The 21,891-nt window shown below is 45.6% G+C and overlaps 1 protein-coding gene across 1 annotated transcript in view; it reads right to left on the bottom strand.

Moving 5' to 3' along the window:
- Positions 1–677: 677 nt before the first annotated feature.
- LOC144721280 (endosome/lysosome-associated apoptosis and autophagy regulator family member 2-like) overlaps positions 678–21,891 on the bottom strand; it is a 38,085-nt gene continuing 16,871 nt past the window's right edge. Inside the window, exons 7-22 of the mRNA XM_078598777.1 lie at positions 20,416–20,565; positions 19,695–19,783; positions 17,384–17,564; positions 16,137–16,265; positions 15,445–15,535; positions 14,341–14,440; positions 13,735–13,872; positions 12,352–12,618; positions 8,539–8,712; positions 7,022–7,202; positions 5,224–5,323; positions 4,755–4,856; positions 4,208–4,334; positions 3,284–3,462; positions 2,464–2,629; positions 678–1,898 (exon numbers count right to left, since the gene is read on the bottom strand). Coding sequence (XP_078454903.1) covers positions 1,848–1,898; positions 2,464–2,629; positions 3,284–3,462; positions 4,208–4,334; positions 4,755–4,856; positions 5,224–5,323; positions 7,022–7,202; positions 8,539–8,712; positions 12,352–12,618; positions 13,735–13,872; positions 14,341–14,440; positions 15,445–15,535; positions 16,137–16,265; positions 17,384–17,564; positions 19,695–19,783; positions 20,416–20,565 — 2,225 coding nt within the window. The 3' untranslated portion in view covers positions 678–1,847. The remainder of the gene's footprint in view (positions 1,899–2,463; positions 2,630–3,283; positions 3,463–4,207; positions 4,335–4,754; positions 4,857–5,223; positions 5,324–7,021; positions 7,203–8,538; positions 8,713–12,351; positions 12,619–13,734; positions 13,873–14,340; positions 14,441–15,444; positions 15,536–16,136; positions 16,266–17,383; positions 17,565–19,694; positions 19,784–20,415; positions 20,566–21,891) is intronic.

Raw genomic sequence — 21,891 nt, 5'->3', positions numbered from 1 at the left:
ATTTACCTTGTGGGGGAACCATTCTTGACTTACACCACGTATGATGAACAGCCTTTCCTGATTATAGCCAAACAATGCTCAGCAATACATAGTGAACTTGGCTTACAAGCTCACACGTACAATGTTAGTTCAATATCTTAACTTCCTTGTATCATACCCCAACAAAATCCACGGTACCTTGAGTGTAAAAGTATAATAAGGACCATAACAATAATGTTTTAATTCATGGTAAGGCAGCAAGGATGTTTTGGGGAAAAAATAAACTCTCTCATGACTTTATACCAGATGGGTGTTAATCCCACCGTAACATTTTACTGGGAAATGCACTTATCCTATATTCCTAGTATTGTTCGGCATATGTCAATTTGTTTCATATGCCAAGCAATTACGTTCCACAACCCGGTCGTATTGGAGTGGAGCGGTGGTGCAGCGGTTAGCGCACTGCACCGCTAACGCAGTGACCCTGCGCACTGCACCGCTAACCCAGCGGTTAGCGCACTGCACCGCTAACCCAGTGACCCGAGTTTGATTTCCAGCTGCGGCGAACGTCACCGGCGATTGAAATGTCAACCAGTCTCGAGTCCCCGCTTCACGAACCCTCACTGACCGCCGAGGGTGAAGTATAGTCAAACAGTCCCGATGACTGACATGGCACAGAGAAGTCATCCAGATGCGTATTGACAAAGGGCTGAATTTTTTTATTAATTTAACCAAGCATTAATTAACATTACGCCCATAAAATATGCAAACACAATCCCACAGTAGAGTCAGTAGTTACCACCACACCCCACCCCACATTCTTTACAATGGCTTAACATTTGCAATAACACATGTTATAATATGTGTTATTTATCATAAACACCACTGTTTCGTACAGACTTAACAAGGGTTTGTACAGACTATGATACAAATAAAAACAGTGCAACTTGTCCATCAGCAAACCATATAATATATCCTCAGGACTGACCATGCTTGATCTTGGCTATAGATCTAATTTATTTATTTGTTAAAGGGGTGCCACGGTGGCTAGGAGATGTGAGCTTCCTCGCCTGGTATGCAGGAGGTCGGGGGTTCAATCCAGACCCTGACGCCTGCTGATGTATATTTGGAGTTTCCGTGTCTCTCTCCCCGTGGTCGCGGGAATTTTTCTCCGGATCCTGTCCGTTTTCCCTCCACGTTTACAAACGTGCATTGCGATTCTTTTGATTATTTTGGGGCTATAAATGTCCAAATGATGGGCAACTTTGTTGAGTTATCATTTGTGGCCAGGTCGCTTCTGAAAAATAAGTTAATACCTCACTGGGCTTTGCCTGGTAGGATGGGGATGGTTTAGTATTGTATGTTTGGGTTGATTTGTTTATTATTCTTGTACTTTGCACTACTAAAATGTTTTTGTACTGTTTGTTGTTGTAACGTTCGTATCCGCCCCTACCGGACATCTGTGAAAAAGAGCTTTATAGGTCATCGGATTCCTCCAGTCTAAATAAATATTCGGATTCTGATATTCTGTGTGTTATTTATACACAATTAAAATACAGCAAACTTTGCACGTATGAAACACACCAACAATATACAGCTTACAAACCACCCTACATTATTCTCTAAATCGTTTAATGGAATTATAAAGTCCCACCTGATGCATATATCTAGTAACTCGATTGACCGTGAACATCAACCTTTGATTGTGTAAAAAAATCTGCTGTTAAGAGTTTTCACGCTGCAAGGCATGACATGACAACGTTTAACAAGGCAAACATTCCGATGCCGTGTACTGCAATGGACGAACCAATGGCAACTGACAAATACAAATTGCACACCTTTATGTAAACTTGCAAAGCACCTATGACTCAAGACTTCAGTTGCAGTTGCACAGACTGAAACTCCACCTCTTCTGGATCCTGTAAAGAAACAAAAAGTTGTGCATGTTAGGCCCACGATTCTGGAACGGAAATGTGTTTTTGATCCGTAAAACTGAGAAAATCACAACGGCGAGCCCAAGATGATGCTCAGCTCCCATACAAGAGGTTGTGGTGGTGAATTTGTGGTGGTGGTGGTGGTCAGTGATAGTGAATTTCACATTGTGATTCAAAGTACAATTTTAACCACAATTTATGAATCACCAACCACATGAAATTATACCCTAAATAAATAAATTTGAAATAATATCCTTTATCCAGAAAAGTGTCAATGAGTCACAAAGCTTTTAACAAAGGGGCTGCATTGAGTCTTTGGCCAATTGGATTTGCGAGTACACAAACTAACAACATAATAAGCTATTTAAATGGGACGACACAAGCAAGTATTTTGTGTAAAACATTATCCGCTTAAAGAATGAAAACACAAGTATTTTGGACTTGCCACACAAAGCGCACACTTCTAAGCTACGGTGAGAGTATTTACTTTCGCAATGCTTACGAACATATCAACGCTAAGTTTGTGAATTTTCTGGTGGTTAAAAGGCACCTTCTTCTTGTTCATTAATTTCCCAAAGAAGGATTTGCTTTTCTTCTTCGCGAAGATGACGTCCTCCTCCTCGCCCTCCATGATGGCGCAGCTGTCCACAGCAGGCAGCTCCCCGCCGTCCTTGACACTGCCGTTCATCAGCAGACTCGAGTACTTGTACTCCAGCCTGCGCGGGACGGACAGCACGGACGTGCCATGCACGGTCTTGCGTTCATCACGTCCACTCAAGTGAAATTCTGTGAGAATAGTCAATCGACCCTTTTCCGTTTCGATGACGTATGCGTACGTCATCAGTTTTTCTTCCGATTACGTTCCGAGGACGTGCGTGTACATCATCAAAACTAAACCGGAAGGAAAATTTTAATAAATCACTTTATCGGTACCGAGGCTCCCACAAGGCCATGTGGGAGGGCGTGTTGTGCAGGCTATCATAGAGTGCGGTCGTGTCACTGCAGTTCTCTGCAGAGAGGAGAATATCTTTTTTTAAACGGCACTACGCTTGCGTGTTCCGAGATTCGTACCACGGGTACCCGTTTGCGATCCTGGTGCGGCCGGGTACGGGTAGGCCGTGAGTCACTGGTGAGTAACCGTTTGTCACTCATTTCGGGTAGGGTACGGGTATGGGTAGTGTACGGGTACCCATACCCAGCCGGGTACGGGTACCCATACCCAGCCGGGTACGGGTACGGGTACCCATTTGCGACCCTGGTGCGGCCAGATACCGGTATGGGTAAGGAATAAAAACCCGTTTGCGACCTCTGGCGGACGCCCTATCGTACGTGGGCCGCGACGGCGTCTCCCCCTGAATCGGAGCACTCACTTCTTGTTCTTCTTCCAGAAGAGGCAGGTGAGGAATACGAGGGCAACAGCCACGAGGATGGAGCCCCCAATGCCCACCTTGAGCCACAGGCTCAGGTCCATACACACGTTTCTCGTCTCGGGCGGAAGTGACACTCCGCCCGTGCAGCGGCCTGGTGCCTTCCACTCGTAACGTGTTCTCTGCAAAGACGAGGGTGAGGGTGAGGGTGCGAGATTGAGGTTTCCTGAGTCACGAATTGAAGTCACACGGATCGAGGTTAGCGCCTCCCATTAGCACGGTTGGCTACGTACGGTGTACAAATTCAACATACATTGACACGCGGCCATAACACGCAACGTTATGACCGCGTGTCTATGCGTGTTAGATTTGCCGCGAGCTTTTCTGATGACTTCACTATATTGGAAGTTATTCAAATGTTTGATGTTCAGTATGTGATAACTGCATTCGAACTACAGATGGTAGAAAAAATTACAGCCTTTCGAACCAGTGAATTATTCATTGTTTTATATAAATCGGATATAAAATTAATGATTTAAAAAACACTCCTCTTCACAGTCTAGAGACCTTTGCCGTGGTTTTTAACAACCTAGTGTGAACTTGATGATGAATACCTCAAATCATACATTTGCAAATTAGCCCATCAATCTAGATTCATGTTCTGCAATTGTTATACAAAATAAAATATATTTTTCAGCAAGTAATAAAATACGATCATAACAAAGCACAAGCGTTCTTGCATATCTGCTTCATTTTAGATAGTTCCCCTTTATGGCTTATTTTGCACTCTCAAAACTAAATGAGCCTGGTTGTTGACACTGCAAGCATCCTAGGCACACTTCAATAGAGTGTATGGAGACGGAGGGTTTGAGACGGCCCTCCCAGAGCACAGGGGTATTGCTTTAAGCAGTGCTAATGTCGCTTTACCTCTGTGCCGCCCTGGCAAGACTCGGTGACCTTCTTGTAGTCAACCTCTCTGCAGAGCGGGCAAACTTTTGGAGTGGTCCACAAGAAGTGGAATGTACATCCGTCACAGGTTCCTTCAGGGCATTTGCTGAAATACACAACAATGCAAAATAAGAACCAAATATCGATGCAAAAACTGCCCTGCCCCCCCCCTCTCCCCCCCAGGGATATAATCTGCAATTGCACTTTGTTTGTTAGGCATGGAATGATCCATCGATCCATTGATTACGTTAATTCATGTGCTCACAATACGTACATGGAATCGCGCATGTGAGAATCAGTTATTTACGGTTCATGCAAACGAGATTCAAGTGAAATGGTAATCGAAAATATAGCCTAATGGATTGGGCAAACCTGTCTTAAGCAAGGAATAAAACAAAACACAAAAATTTTACAAAAATGTATTAATGTTTGAATGTACTAGCTACGTCAATTATGTCACAATTCATAACATTGCTGAGATGGGGAGGGGAGGCTAATTTATAATGTGCCCATGTTTTGTTTCTACCTTGGCACAGCGATGTCATCAATCTGTCCGCTTTCCGGGCTGCATCGTAGCCGGAAGGTGGTGACGCGTCCATCCGGACAGGAGTTTGTGGTGTCCGACGACCTGCAGGAAAACAGCTCTAGGTCATCATGGCCCCCACCCCAATCTGTCTCGTAGGCCGCACTTCTAATTGTGGCTTAAAGAGAAACACGCAGACCGTCGGCTTTGCAAAATTTCCCTTGCAAACTACATCGCACTTGAAGCGTCACAGCCTCCATGCCGGCAGACCGCCTCGGTTGTTGTTTTTTTGGTTTCTCGCTTGTCAGCCTGGTGACCCGGGTCACTCTTGCAAATTAAACTATTCTGGTCTCGAGGTGAACTATCCACCTGGTGAAACAAAACAACTTTTTTTTTAAACATCTAACCCAATGCAACCCATCAGTATAGCCATGAGACACAGCAGAGAGGACATAATCCAAGTGTCTGTCACCTGTAGTAATGTATGATGTCCGGGATGGAGGGGTAGTCACTGGGGGGAAACAACTCCAGAGGCACATTTATTCCGTCAAGTGTAGTCTCTGTTCTTGCCCCTGCATGACAATAAAATGGTAGATACAAGACCTTGGATTACACTGTTAGGTTTCAAAACAATTAATTATCAGCAGCCATCGTATCTTATCTTATACAGATTTTCATCGTGCCCTATTCCAAGGCTCTTTCCAGCAGATGATAGTGGTTGAGATAAAGGGCGGGGTTATTAAAAGTGGTGGTGGTGTTGTTATGGTGAACAGGTGGGAGAGGTTAAGGAGGGGTGGACGAGTGATATTGGTAGTGATACGAATAGTGATAGTAGGGTAGTGATAGTGATATTGGTAGTGATCGGGGTCGGGGTAGTGATAGGGGTCGGGGTAGTGATAGTGGTAGTGTGGCACATTCGAATGAAGGACGTGGGCAGGTGCTCCAAATCGAGGACAAACACATTAATTGTGGTAATCTGTAAAATGCATGTATGTCACACAGCCATTTTCAATCGAGTCGCCATTAACCACGTGACTGGTATACAGGTCAGGTTACTCAATAACCCTGCCAGCCACCTACAGGCCCGACTCAGTATCGCATGCTGGTGTACACAACGTGCATTGATGTACTGCACAGCACATAAGGACCTTCACAAAACCACACTTTGCTCCATTGCTGCACGAGGATATAATTAAAGGGGTGGTCCATTCCTAATGTGCCACAGTAGTGATCAAGGTAGTGATTGGGGGGTCGTAGGCCAGGTTGGAGCTGAGGGGTGGGGGCAGGGAGCAGTTATTGCCACATCTCACTGTGACAATAATCCATCAAGCTATCGGCACACAAGCTGATATCATTACTCGATCTCCATGATGGATATACTTCCAAGTGTGTTCAAAACAGTGGTATTCGTATTATCATCATTATCGTCATAAAATACGTAGCCCCAGTAGCAAGTAGTTATTTTTCATTTGGAAGCTTTACTTTGCCATAAAAATTTTGAAAACCAAGTGATCTGCCTGGGTTACGGTGGGAAAAATTGCATCCTCATAGTTGCGATCTTAGCCAATGGTCAACTGATCCTATTAACCCTCTGCGGCTAAAAAAATAGGAACCATTTTGTGGGGAAATCTCCTATGGACAGAATTGGTCCCACAGTAAGAATGCAGAATTTCTACCACCGGCTCAGAACTAAAGGAGATGAACACCACTCCAAAGCTCAGTTTAGCAGAAAACCACACGATGATAAAAAACATTTAAATTGAAGGATGACTTTCATTGTGTTTAGATACAATATTCAGAAGATATCACTATTAAAAAACCTTAACCTGTGTTTTAGTCCTCAAAACAGGTGTCAAAAGAACAAAACCTATTACCAATTGCAATTTTCTGGTAATAAAAATCCCACACACGTGTGTGACCATATCACACTGAATTTGCCTGATCTAATTAAATGCATGACACAGGCAGAATAGGCTGCTGTGAAGCTAAAGGGTAGGTAGTGCCGGACAGTGCAACAAAATCTATGTACTTCTATGCTTCCACATATATGCTCCCCGCTTTCACCAACCTTCACTGACCACCAAGGTGAAGTATGGTCGAATAACTCCCACACCCTGTACGGAGTGGCCTGGCCCTCATCCAGCAGTGGATCAACAAAAGGCCCATTACATGCGCAACTAGCATACCCGTTTCAATTTTTAACAACTGTAAAATAGTGGTGAAGATGGATGTGTTTAGCATACCTATGCTGAGCGTGTGTGCACGCGTACCTATGAAGCGGTCGGCCAGGTTGAGTATCTGCGAGGATACCGTAGCCCCGATGCCGCGCGCCTCCGACGTGATGATGGTCGACCGGCACACGAACGCCTCCATCTGCGTCCTCTGACTCTGGTCCTTCTGCGATAGCTGGGCGTTCGTCACGTTGTCCACGCACTGTGCCTTCATCGCGCCCTTGGGAGGCACAGCACACCGAACGCTCAGCGAGTGGCCCCAAAAACTTCAAAGTGTTCGTCGAAGCCTCCACCGGTACAACAGAGCCGCACCAGGGCGGCTGTGCCATGCTAGCCCCCTCGGGCGGCGCCACTTTGTTCTTTCCACTGCAGCAGCCCGGCGGTGTTGGTGCTATCATGTGCGACCGAACGAGTCGAGCTGCATAAAGATGATGCAGCGGAGTTTCCGTTTGAATTGCACCGACTGATGTCACGCGCGCGATGACTGCATCGTTAAACCGCGTCACTGGCCCTGCTTGGCCCCAGGCCGTATTCAGATATTCTTGTGAGGCCAGTGTATCACGTTCTGTTTTCTCCGGCTCGGCTAAGAGTCACTGGAAAAGAAGCACCGGTAACGCGAGGGCCCTGCGTTTGCCGAGCCAGTGGGGTACGAGTCTCGTGCGGCTGAGAGCTCACTCATGTTAGCGTCTAGCTTAGTGAGAAAGCTTGTTTCTCACCACTTGAAACAGCACTGCGCTACACAAGTTAAGTAAAATGCAACCCAAAAATAAACAATTCTTGTCAATATGCAACAAGGTTTAGTGTCCTAGGCTGTCCAAAACATGTGCGAAGTAAAATTTTTAATTGAAACCCCCTCTTCCTCGGCCTCTGTCCACCCAGCAATACAATGAGTACACCACAGTTAGTCCATCGGTAAATTGCGTGTGGTGGGGTAGAGTGTGGGTTCTGCCACCTCTCTCAAGATGTGAAAGAGTAGGCCAAAATACCCTCGAGAGGAGCTCTCGAGCTTCCCCTAATGGAGGCCCTTCCACCAGCAGTGGCACGAGCAAGAAATTGCAAGGCCACACATTTTACATTATCATCGCACTCCTCTTACATCACTGCCCTAACGTTGCATTCAATCATATGGGAGTAGGGCCACTAACGTGCCATAGTGGCGTGCTTGCTCATAACCTTACCATCTATTTTTCCATTAACTAATCATCGAGCTCACGTCGAACAACATTGGTTTGTGCATACAAGATGGCAGCTGTTTGGTTTTCGGGTTCCTCCTCCTTTAAAACGGCTCGGCGATGTGTTTCCGGGTCGTACGTCATGTTGTTCGCAATGATGTCCAACGTTTCATTCCACGTCCTGCAAGCTAATTCTGGAGCTGAATTCAGTTGCTGAAGAAGCTCCAAGCATGTCAGGCATCGTGCAAAACGACATGTTGTACAAATAGAATCCGCATCGGATAGCTGTACAGCACAACTGAAAAAGACCTCATTCAATAGTATTATTTTTAACAAATCATATGGGGATTCAATGTCTATGAGAGGCACTGTGGTGGCGTATACCTCATTGCCGCAGAGGCTGATGTTGTAAACCAGGTTGTACATCGTCCCTTTGGCCGTGAAGCTGGGCCCAGTCACCTTGCTCGTGGTACCATTCAGACCGCCGTAGTTGAACTCGAGCACGCCGCTCTCAGTTTCGTATGTGAACGTGCAGTCACTGTAGCATGCCGAGTGGCTCTGATAACAATACAAAAAAAGCATAGACAATTACATTTTCCATATGCTACCTTGTGACAGTCCGGGCATCAGGATCTGTGCTGCGAGGGACTCATCAGGGCCTGAAGTTAAATCTTTTCATGGGATGAGATTTTAAAGTTTTGTTAATTTGTACCTACTGTTCGTACTTTAAAATAAAAAGCATACTATGACTAAGCATATTTAAAATAGATTTTTACTTTTTTTTATGATGCTCCAATTGTGCTATCGGTATCGTATCGTGAGATGAGCAAGTTTCCAGTCAAAACTCTCGCGGCTGGAATTGCATGACCCTGTGTCGGGGAACAGTCCAAAAGATGATACACCTCTAAATCCACAATAGAGGCACACCTTTTAATACCCCGATTACTTGTTGCACGTCAATCAAGCCTCAATGTTTCATTCTTAAGAGTTGAAATGAATAAAATCAATGGCAAAACAATGTAATGTTTATTTTTGTGTGTGCGTGCGGTCGTTGGTGACCAAATGGAGACCATTAACTCGCTACACTTGAGAATCAGGTTTAATCACAAGTTCCTGCCGGTATTTTAACCCATGATCTCAGCGGTGTTGGATCAGCACTCAGACTTCCGTGTCATCTAGCCATCTCAAATTAAGCTTGTGTAATTATATGCCACGTCTAGTATTTTCACATATTCCGATTACTAATTTGCAAATATCTCATCATTACAAGAAAACACATGAAGTAATATTAGAAAAGTTAAGATCAAGACAGTGTCTTTTGAAAGGAAGTCCTGGGGGGAAGAAACCATGAAAATATGAACATCTACTTAAATGCCTGCATTTTGACTCACGCAACAATACATTCATCTATCTATTCGCGATGGAACAGTTAGCACACTGAATGCAGAACCCGGCGACCTAAATTAAATTCCTGGCCACAGAAAACACCAGTGGTGAGTGATGTCTTAACCAGTCCTGCGCTCCCCCACAGTCACCAACATGCACCGATCAGCATTGTTCAATACAGTCAAACGCATATGACCTACATGACGTAGTGAGGCCTTTGTGCAGCAGTGGATTTACAAAAGGCTGATGATGTATGTATGTTGAACTTATTTTGCATCGTACGTAGTTAACTGCACTAATGGGAGGTACAGGGGAACGACAGCAAACTAAACACAAAAAAACAGTTCGGGAGAAATTCGTTTTCAATCTAGATTTTTAAAAGTACGTAACTCCAGTGGCTTCCTAATATCGGGGGGAAGAGCATTCCAGACAGCCGCAGAAGCGCATCTGAAGCTCGCGATCCAGTGACCGTCTTCATTTCTACATTTATATACAACATAAAACCTGTGCCTCAAACACAGCCTTGGAGCATCTTCTCCCATCAACGGCGGACAGGATGGCTGCGCTGCCCCCATTACGTTCACACGCGCGTGACTGCTGTACGGATCATGGAGCCGTCCTCATTCCGCCGGCCCAGCAGGTGCAGCGGGGAGAGAAGACGCCGACCGGCTGACCCCGCGGGCACTCGAGACTCCCCACGTGACTCCCCACGCGACTCCACAAACGACTCCACAAACGACTCTCCACGCGACCGTGTCGCCGGGCCCAGTGGTCTAACTCTCTCTCGCTGTCATATCGCCACGGTCATCGTGCACACTAACGTTGCCAGCAGCACGCGTTTCCAACCGATTACATCATTCCAATTTGTTAATTTCAGCCCAGTGATGTTATCGCCGACTCGTGCATCAGAGATGATTTTTGCTGACGCGCGTAGCATGGCATTAGTTTAGTGTCTAGTTTGTTTTCCTTCCCCCCGCACCTCTGATTAGCTTGGTTGGCTACGTATGGTGCGATAAAAGTTCAACATACATAGATACATGGCATTGGGCTTGATAAATTGTCTGTCATGCAATGTTAGAAGTTTCAATAAGTTTGCCTACTACAGTATGGAAACGTTAAGATTAAGGGTCATAATTTGATTTAGTAATATAATCAATATTTTTTCTTGTAATATCGTGAATGTAGCACCTCAAGTGGCTGGAGGTTGTGCATGTCCTCATCAAGTATAAAGTGCAGCTCTTTATCATCCCACTCCTGGATGAAGGCCTTCCCACACCGTGTTGCTCTTGGGGGGTGGTTTTACCGTATTTCACCGTGGTGGTCAGTGCAGGTTGGTGAAAGGGTGGGGGGTCAAGACCGGTTCAGATATCGCTCGCCACTACGAATTAACCTTGGCTGGGAATTAAACTCAGATGTCTGCGTTCATCGCGCAGTGCGCTCACCTGTGCACCACCGCTCTACCCCCAATAACAGATCAAAATCAAAACCATTTCCTGCTCCAATGAGCATTCAGCATTGAGGTGCTCATTGGAGCCCCTCAATGCTAATTTTATTGACTCCCAAGAGATAATGGGCCGAGGTAACCCCCTAAACCAGGACTTTAACTCCCAGCCACCTGGCCGGATTTTCTCAACACAAAGTGCAGACATACACACACATGATCGATTATCACGCTGGTATCCTAGATTGAAATTAAATCGAGACTGAAAACTCATTTCTTTCGAACTGCTTTTTGTGTTTAGTTTGTTGTCCTTCCCCCGCAACTCCGAGAAGCACGATTGACTACGTATGGTGTGAAAGAAGTTCAACATAGACCCACATCTGTACATTATTATACGCAAAAATGTCCTTTTTTATAGTTTAGATCGCGTAAATATATGTTACGTTAAACCCGCCACCACCCGACACAGCCAATAAGTAAGGTTTGTCACGTAAACAGAACATGGCCATTCGTTACTAGTGTTGAGGAGTGGAGTGCTGACGTCAGGTCACACTCGCCTCGGGGGGAATGCCGTCAAGCAAAAGTGACGTCATGCCACCCGGGGTATTTGAGGGGAGACCCGTGACGTAGACGGGGGTCTTCGCGGTGAGCCAGAGGAGTGAGTGTTAGGGGAGTAGGGGGCTCCGGGATAGAGGGTAGAGAGCCAGGCTAAAGGGGCTGCTTTACCCGGCTGGCCGAGTTGGCTGAACCCTCGGTCAGTGCTGTGGGAAGAGCCCGATAGCCTGGTGGGGTGTAGGGAACTCCCAGTACCCTTCCCCTGGGGAGATTAGTTACTAACTCCGTGTTAACCCCTTCCTCCGAGTTAGGCGCAAGCCCTTAAATAAACAGTTTGGCGTCAGTCCCTACACGGCTGGCTTCAGCGTCTTTCTTACCACACAACACTAGTACAGCACACTGGTGTGTTGGAGATCTGGTTGTCGCCTGATGAAGCTCGTTGCGATTACTGCCGAATAGTCGTACTCAGATTGTAAATTTCATGGCTTGGCTCTCCAACCCACCAGTGTGCTGTACTAGTGACGTATTGGCACATTCTGTTTACGTGACAAACCTTACTAATTGGCTGTGTCGGGTGGTGGCGGGTTTAACGACACATTTATATTTACGCGATCTAACCCCAAAAAAACCTGTATTATGGATGATATTGGTCACGAAAGCCTACTACGCGTTAAACCGTCCCTTGAATCGATGAACCGTCCCACTCATGACACCACTTGTGTAACCGCGGCCGCACGGACGCCGCGACCGCAGCCGCCTGCCACGCCGCCGTTGCTGCAAGCGGGTGGCGTCACTGGCGGCGGTGGCCCACCCACCGGGTTGCTCCTGGCCGCGGGGCCGCAGGGCTGGCAGGAGTCACGGCCAAGCGCGTGGCGGTCGGCCACCACGGTGTTGTCGGGGCACTCGACGCAGGCGCGCCAGGAGTCCTCGGTGATGTAGAAGCCCGCGGGGCACGGCACGCAGTCGGCGTCGCCGGAGCCGCCGCCCTGCGCGCAAGGCCGGCAGTGCGACGACACGCTGCTCAGCGCGTTGGTCACGTTGATGGCGTAGATCTTGGCGATGTCGGTGACGAACTCGCGGCCCTGGACACGAGTAAAAAAGGATACGGCGTCACTTTAAGCAGCACGTCAATATTACCGGCGCACGATATTACCGGCACAGAATGTTACCGGCACACGATATTGCCGGCACAAAATATTACCGGCACAGAAAATTACCGGCACAGAATGTTACTGGGACACGATATTACCGGCACACAATATTATCGGTACAGAATATGAAATGTTACTGGCACACGACATTACCGCCAAAAGATAATTACTGGCACACAACATTAGTAGCACACAATATTACCAGTACATTCCGGACAACACAGAAATCCACCCAATATCCACAGAGAAAATTACTTCCCCTTTCTAAAATGCAATTTTAATTTGAGAGGCATGACCTGAACTGGAGAGTGGGCACAATGTTTAATGGAGTGATCAGTTGGTTGTGATTTCTCATGATCGATGGTTATTGACAGATTGCTGAATTACAATATTTTTAATCATCACACAGCTATTGTTAAAGTGCAAGATGTTGGTGAATCAATTCCACTTTTATGACCGATGAGCTTCTGTTGTATACTGTGGTTCTCATGTGACATTTGTTTGTTGTGGTGAGATGTCGTCAAAGCTATAACAACTATTATGGTGGAATAAAATTAGGTAATTAGATCATCAGCCTTCCAGAAATATTACTACTATTAATACGTGGACACACGATTGAAAGAAAAGCCACGAAAGAATATGTTTAGCTCCCTAAATAACCTTGCATGCTTAATCTAGAAGAAGTTAAAAATTTGATGGACCCTTGATATATAAATCAAAATAATTACTTGCACAAGTTTCCAGCATTCTCAATTCTCATTATACAGTTATTTTGGTGCCAAAATTAACTTTCTTTTCTTTGACGATGGAATACAAGCTTGGCGCATTCAAATCTCCCTCTGGACCTTCTCTTGCTGTTCATGCATCTGTCCCCAAAAAAGGGGATTTCAGCTCAAGCAGCTGACGAAAAGCAAGAAAAACGTCGTCAGGGGAAAGGCAACAGCGTGGCCGAGTGCACTGCAGCCACGATGTCATAGGGACCCCATTGCACGTGGTTGACACTCGCACAAATAATGAGTGGGGCGGGGGGGGGAACACGAGGCTCACCGCCTTGGGGTTTGAACTTCTCTGGAAGGCCCACGTGAAGGTGGTGGTGAAATTTTCCGGCACTATGTACGTGTACACCTGCTTCTCCTGATTGCCCTGCCATGAGTTCTTCACCCTGGTCGCCTTCCTGTTGGTGTCCTGCAATGATCCCGAACACGCACAGACACCAGCTAAGGGAACAGCCGTTCAGCGATCACACATTTTATTTAAGGAGGAAAATTAACTGACTGAGAAGCAAAATGACTCTCCCTATTATTATATTTTATATTTTGAAGCCGTAGTTTTTTTTGTCAGACATTGAACTTGTGAGTTAGCCAGAAGATGGCTTTATAACAATTGAGTAAATCTGTCTGTGCACGATGTTAAATGTTATCCCGCTCATTATGGAATCCTCGCACGTGCCAAACATTTTTGTTATGGATTTGACCAAACAACCCAATGCATGCGACTCAGTGAATCTTTCTTGAGACAAATAAAGAGTACAATTATTAATATACTTTCATGTAAGAGTATGTGTACTAGAGAGCAAAGCAATTTGTAATTGTAAATATACCATCGAAGTTTTCCATTGTAACTGTTAATGTTGTTTGCTTGTAGCACACTTACCACCATGAAGAAGAGCTCACATTGAGAAACACAGTCCAACTCGAAGGCAAAAGTGACCCTGGAAACCTCAATGGACTTGCTATCATTCTTGGTCTGGTAGCTGAGGAGGAAAAAGATTAAGGCCGGATAGACCAGAAGTCAGACCACACAGAGATTATACAAATTGCAATGTGAATAACATATATGCTAAACGATCTTGGTATTGTGATCAAAAGTGAGCCATTTCATGCTAAAAAATAACAAATGGTCAACGTATATGAGTTAATGATAATTTACAAACATCTCACAGGCAACCATATCTCAAAATACCCTACAAAGTAATCACACACAGTATAGAAAACTATAAGAAAGAAAGATAAAACGAAACTAAAAGCTGGGCAGATTGAGCAGCGGTGTGACTCTGTATAGACTTCCCCATCTCCCGCAGTCCCACATTGATGGCGATTGTACACTGCAGTATGAAATGATCGAGTGAAGCAGAAACAACTTTGTTTGTTTTGCAAAGTGGAGGGACATGAACCGGGGGAAAGGGGAATGGGTAAAGATGTGGACATAGAAGGGAAGGTGCAGGGGAAACATTGGTGAGAAAACTTATCAGTAGGAAAGTCGGTCAATAGCAGAAAACAGAGGTGATCTCAAGTCTGGACTTACATGTGGGGAGGGAATCAATTGAGTGGATAACAAGAAGAAAAAAACTTCCAGAAAATAGTGAAAACAAAGGAGAAGTAGGGACCTCCCACAGTTTAAAAGTTTATCGTGGCTTTCACCTGGCTTCAGCTACTAGGCCACGAGAATGAAATCCACAAACAAGGGAATAGAGGAATAAGAGAGGAGAGAGGTAGGCCAGAGCAAAACCATTAAGGATATTAAAAATTGTGAAGGCATTCTTAATACTCGTTCTTGACAGAAGGGATTTGAGAACTGTTCCGACAATAATTGTCAGCTAGCTAATAAATATGCAGTGCCTCGAATCAGCCAGGGAGTGCTCCCCATTGGCCAAACCAGCGCAACGTTGTTGTAAACGACAAAACAGAAGAGATGAATACAAATGATTATGGATGACAAGTTGCTTCGTGGAGAGGCGTGCTGTGATCGGTGGGCTACCTGTAACCAGGCACAGAGAGAGAGAGGATGAGGTAGTCATTGTCCGAGGCTCCCGTGCCAGTGACGATGTGGTCCTGTGCCATCAACCAGCCTGTGACAAGAAGGACATTCTTACTGCCACCTTCACTCGCGTCACATCGACTGGCCAAAATCGGCATCTTTACCCACGCAGCAGCAAAGCAGAACAGATACTCTCCTGTTTTTTGTCTCTACACCTTAACTATGCCCACTGTGTAGCATATTTAGATGTGGTCACATTTAGACGCTATCTAAATTCACGATGTCAAATATTCAGCTATTTTCCCCCATATAGGACTCTAGAGAAAGCAGAGGTGAGCATTACCTACATTATACAGCACAGGACATTTAACAGTAAACTGCACCCAACATCCTGTCCACGGGGTGGCCCTATAGCCAAGGTTCCGCATTTTCCAATATTTGGCGAAATTATATTTGAGTGTTTGGCTTTTCAGTGGGAATCCGGAGTCACCTGCAAAAAAAGCAACCCCGCGCATATGAACGCAGGTGTCGACCCTACTAATTAAACATAAGCAAAGGTGTTTTTTGTTTACGATCAACATTGTTTTTTATTTCCAGCGTCGTTACTTTTCTTGATTTCTGCCTAATCGCTCATTTTGGCTTGCGGGCCAAAGCCGTGGGAGGGGGGTGTGTGGAGGAGGGGGGTAGGGCACCTTTCATCTGGTCGCAGTTGGTGTTGTCCACGTTGAAGCACGACGACTTCATCCCCTGCGGGAGGCTGCTCCACCACTTGTACTCCAGCCCCAGCACGGGCTCCGTGCCGGCGGGGCACTGGCTGCACTCTGCCACAGGGCGGCGCACGGTAAACGTTACGGCGGTGGTTGTCAACCTGGGGTGCACGCAACCCCCTGGGAGTGACAGATGCCCTTTCTGAGAACCAAAGGGGTTGCAAGGCTGCAGTAATGGTTAAGAACCACTGCATTACGGACTTCCATTACTCACCGGCCTTCTTCGCCGGCAACACTCCTGTTTTATCTTTGTTTCGAGTGGACCAGGACCGTGGGCCAAAAATTGCCCGAAGACGAACACCGCCCGGGCAAAATGAAACCTTGGGAGTCCCCAAAACCAAGTGGCGGGAGACCGTAAAGAACGAGCTGGCAGCAGCGATCGACCTCTCTTTGGGCGAGGCTCAACACGTTGCCGAGGACAGGATGAAGTGGAGGGAACTCATTGAGCCGTCGTGTCCCATAGGGGATGAAGAGGATTAACTAACTCACTAACTCTAATTATAATGATTATCTTCGAGCACATTGTATATTTGTGCCAGGCTATCAGAAAGGATCACACCGCCGGTGAGTACGGTTGGCTACGTACAGCGCCAAAGAAGTTAAACGTACATGCGTACGTAGGATCGCATTATGTTTCAGAGTATGCCAGCAAGGGGGCAATGTTACTTTGTGGTTGAACCCCCTTAATGAATTAATTGTCTCTAAACTATATCACCCAGAATGCACCCAATTCAAGAACATAGTTTGTTAGGCATGTAACAATGCCCGCCACCCTCCCTCACTTCGTACCACACCACCCAGCGATTTAATAAATTATAAATTTAGGGTCATGATTCAATTCAACAATCCATTATTTTCTCTCGTCTCTGTCACCTCGTTTGTATTGTTTGTCATTGTTGGCGTCTCGTTTGCACAGCCAGTGTGGCCTTCATGTAATTAGAGCATAATGTCCCAATATAATGGCACCAATCATAATGAATAGTTTCTCACACGCAAAACAACAACAAAGCAGTCTTTTTAATTTATTCATGACCGATAAACCAATTAATGTTTCGTTACACGCTCCAATTTACTTGCCCGTCCACGGGCGGAAGGCTCCACAAACGGGTGCGTCTGCTCGCCTGGGCAGGCATGGCTTTGCTTGTAGACGTGGCTGTTTGTGCTGCGTGTACCGGTCGTGCCGTTGGAGAATGTGCCCTGGGGACAAGGCAGGCACTTGGAGCCGTCGCTGCTGAAGTGGCCCGGGTTGCAGGGCGCGCACTGCTGTTTCTTGCCCGGCTGCGGTAGGCTCACCGCACCCTCCAAGTCCTCCCGGCACACCATCGGCTCCACCCAGCTGTACTGCAGCTGTGTCTGAGGCCGAAAGGACACACACACAAACAAGAGGAGCAATCAACTACTGTTAAAATACAAATGGTAAAAAAAAAGGTGGCTTGTGCCATTGGTGGTGGAAGGGTCTTTCCCGAGTTCGATTCCCGCTCACGGCCAACGCCAGTGACGATCATCTGGACAGGTCCTGGGCCTCCCTTAGGTTGACTCAGCCTCAAATGAGTACCCGATGTGGTGTGTAAACATCGCCACTGGGGAGACAAAGGCGGCTGCCCATGGTGCTGGTCACCCCACCCCCTCGTGTCTGCCTTCATAGGTGTTCGCAAACAGCAATTGCCCCAAAAGTCTGTTCAAGCTATACGGGGGATCTTTGTCTTTGGAAGGGTCGTCACTAGAGGGAGCTCTATAGAGAGCCCCTATAGAAGGTATTTTGGCAGACCCTTTCACACCGACCAGACGCCTTCTTCGAAGAGGAGGGAGTACCCACACTTTACCCCATCACACATGACCTGTCGATCGACTGTGGTGAACCCATATATAGGTCCAGGTGGACGGCAGTGGCGTGGGGGATTTAAGAAACTCGCACCATTGTTTCAGCTGCCTACGCGGGAGATCGAATCAGTGGTCCAATGTACTCTCTGCAACATCGTGACAGTATCGCTTTTAGAGCTGTAGGCACAAGCGTTAATGACGTGTTTTTTTTTTTGCGAATGCTAAAGTTCCGGACGTGTGGCAACCATCCTCGATATGACACGCAAGTCGGTTTATTGCATGTGGTGTAAAGTTCAGTGTGCAATCACTGCTACCCAGTGAAATGGCACGCAAAAGAGCTGCGGGCATCACTTATCGTCGTGAGAAACAAACAAGAAAGGAAAGCAACGCTATTATGCATAAACTGCGGCGAATGCGATGGCGCAGTGGATTGCGAACTGCGCTGTGAAAGCGGCAACTCGAGTTCGATTCCCAGTCATCACACACATCAGTGGCGAGCGCTATCTGAACTGGTTTTGGGCCTCCCCCATTCACCAACCGGAATAAACTAAACGGGGGGAAGTATGTTCAGACCCGCAATGTATTTTCAACCTTACGTGTGAAGATATTTCGAAAACCCAGATCTAGAATCTGTAAACACGAGTTAGTGCATCACTGTATTACAATTCCAGTGTGCAACCTCGTCCACTCGCCAGAAGCCTGCAGCCTCCATGTGTGGTGTGGCAACGTACCCTCATCTATGTGTTAAGTAAAAGCCCTTATGAAACAATGTGCACACATTGAGGTGGCCGGGTGGTTGAGGATTCAGAACACTGAGTCAGCACTGCTGAGGCCCTTGATCTGAATCCAGGCAGTCACCAATGACTTGAACGGGTTTTCAAGTTCAGCGAGTTGATGGTCACAACTCAGCGCCAATGGCCACACTATAAAAGCATAAAATTCAGTTTTTTTCATTTAATCTGCTGCAAAAAAAATGTATCTGTCAGTTAAAAATTAAATGTCAACAAATACCTACAGCACGGCACGTGAGAAAGTGCAGTGCCACCTCGTGTGGATATGAGGTCACTTTTATATATCTCACAAGTAGTTCTGTGATGTTAACTTTCCTTGGGTTATTCTCAAACAGAGTTCCAAAATACACTGTCTCACTGCATGACACAAAAGGATCAAATTTTTATTGGAATAAAAAAAAATAAAGTAAAATTACCAATCAATAATAAACAACGTAGAACAATTTAGTATTTGAGCAAAAAACGTATTACCCTTTGCAACATTTTCACCTGATTCTTGTAAACAGCTGTCTAATGGAGAAAAGGAATGAATGTACAGCAATGAGATCTAACCCAAAATACCTCTATTGTGGATGACACAAATTATTAAGGGACTGAATTTGCAATGCTGCACAGGTGTGAATTATAAGCCCTGGCCACATTCGTCATTGACACTGCTTTGTAATACAAACATATTTCGTGCAACTCAAACTCTCCGGCTTCTCTGCGTGCTGTGAAAAATGTCCATTGCCAGAATGGTCACCACTTATATATTTTTCTTTGTAAGGTAGTGTTATTTTAAGAATGCGTTGAATATTTAGTAGGCTGATGTTTCGGTCAATGGACCCTGTCAAGAGCAAGAGGCCTGAAGCACTTTCTACTTTTTTTTTACCTGTCCTTCCTCATCACAAGCAGAGTGCGTGAAGATGTAGTCATCTGCAGTGCATGGCTCCTTTGGCTTGCAATCACTTGACCCAGGATCTGCGGTGTGTGGATGAAAATAGAAACTGAACGTGACACTTTTTCGTCAGGTGTCAAATGGAAACTTTGATATAATTCACTGTATGAAGCCACAATTATTGCATGCAGCTTTTTCCGAAGTTAAAACAGCATTAGCTGATTGAATTGCTATATTAGGCAGGGTTACCCCCATGGGTTAATGTACAGTGAAACAATACGTGACAATTAACATATTTTATATAAAGCATACCAAACAACAATGTTAAGTGAATTCGCTGCTAAGTATCTCTTGGCCCTGGTTAAACGCTGCATTTTTGTTATTTACATTTTAAACTTCTCAACTGGTTTACTAAGAAATTCGGTGGCACCCCTACATGAGAACTGGTGTTTTGAACGTGGCTTAATCGAACAAATCATTAGATAAAGGCATATAAATGTATATGCAGAAAAATAGTGACCACATCTTAAGTCCAACCAAGAACAAAAAGCATGATTGGAAAGAAACTAAGCAATCAAAGCATTCGATGAAGTTTTCCAAAAAACTGAACCAGATAAATCACAGCAAAAATATTAATATAAATGTAGATATATGGTGCAGCCAAAAACGAAACAAAAAGCATGGCTATAAAGAAAATTACAAAATGAGGGCATACCTGAGTAGTAGTCACGCTCACAGAAGGAGCACATGTATGAGCCTTTCGCTGCGTAGGTGTTCTTGGGACAGAGCTGGCAGGAGCTCGCCCCCTCGTCCTGACTAAACGTGCCCGCCTTACACGGGAAACACTTAGACGTGTAGGAAATTCCTGCAATACAAGGGGGCGGCATACACCAGTCGTACACACTTTTAATTCATGTGCCGCCCGTGGCAAAAACATCACACAAAGTATTCAGCAGATGACAGCCCACGGAGGGTTGCCAGCTGTCCTGATTTTCCCAGGATGTCCTCTTCTTGACTTAGCTTCGCAGGACTTTGAAAGTTTACAATTTGTGTCAGTTGTGCAAAAATACACCACTGAAGACAGTGCACTGACACGTCGTTCTCCCCTCTTACAGTATTTTTAAATCCTTTATATTAAGTTCACTTGCTTGCTTGCTTGCGCGCTTACGACCGTGCAAATCTTTCGGTCGTTTTTTAACCCACTTCCCGTGATCCAATCGAGCTGACATTTTGCACACAGACTCGTTGTGCGTGACAATTTATTTTCGTGAAATTCTTTTTCAAAAATTTTACACTTTTTAGGAAAAAATAAATTATATTTAATTACCAATTGCTTAATGGTGGCAGGCAATCATCTGACCCATAGGTGGCAGCCATCTCAGGCCAGAGGACGAGAGGACTCTAGCCGCCATGCATATAAAGGATTTATAGTGAAAACTTTGTTTTTACGGGTTAATTTTTGAGTCATTCTTCTTACAATTAAAAAGAAAATCCTGGTTTTATTGTACCACAGTTGGCAATCAAGAAATTTCCTGCACCTTCAATTCACACGATTGGCTACGTACGGTGAGAGAGAAGTTAAACACTCACTTACATACATACGAGTCCACTGACGTTACCTTTCAACCGAGTCCCACTTTACGGGAAAAGATTTTGGCTTTACAATGGTTTTTTTTTTGTCCAGGTAATGTCCAAATTTTGCATTGGGATTTAGGCTCCGATAAAGTTAAAGACTATTGAATATCCAACGTGATCCAGACGGTGATTCTTGACTCCATGCAGACAAGCCAAGCGTTTAGCCAGGCAGTGATGACATACTCCTGCAGTCCAGCACTGCGAATACGAGTGCTAGATTGCAGTTTTACAACATTTGCGGACGGCACAAATGTTGTAAAACGCTCTTCCTGTGGACATCGAGTTGCCCTACTCTGGCTCACCAGGTGACGCAATACAACAATAACGTGGACTCCACTTGTTCCATCCGAATAGGATAGAGCGTTGACCCCTCAGATGCGTGGATTTTTTTCCGGGTGGTCCGTTTGTCTTCCACACGTATTCATTAATTGGGCAATAACACCTTAACATATAGAGGACCGCTGAGCTTGGGAAGGAATTTGGTGGCAGCTCACTGCCTGGCAACCGCCTTTCCCGCTTGTCTGTGGTTCGTCGCGCCACCGAGTGGTTCTCTCAC

The sequence above is a fragment of the Lampetra planeri genome, chromosome 11 (genome assembly GCF_965212315.1).
Source record: "Lampetra planeri chromosome 11, kcLamPlan1.2.h2, whole genome shotgun sequence".
Classification (NCBI taxonomy): Eukaryota; Metazoa; Chordata; class Hyperoartia; order Petromyzontiformes; family Petromyzontidae; genus Lampetra; species Lampetra planeri.
Note: the sequence above shows the minus strand (reverse complement) of the source record. Positions and strands in the feature narration are given on the sequence as shown.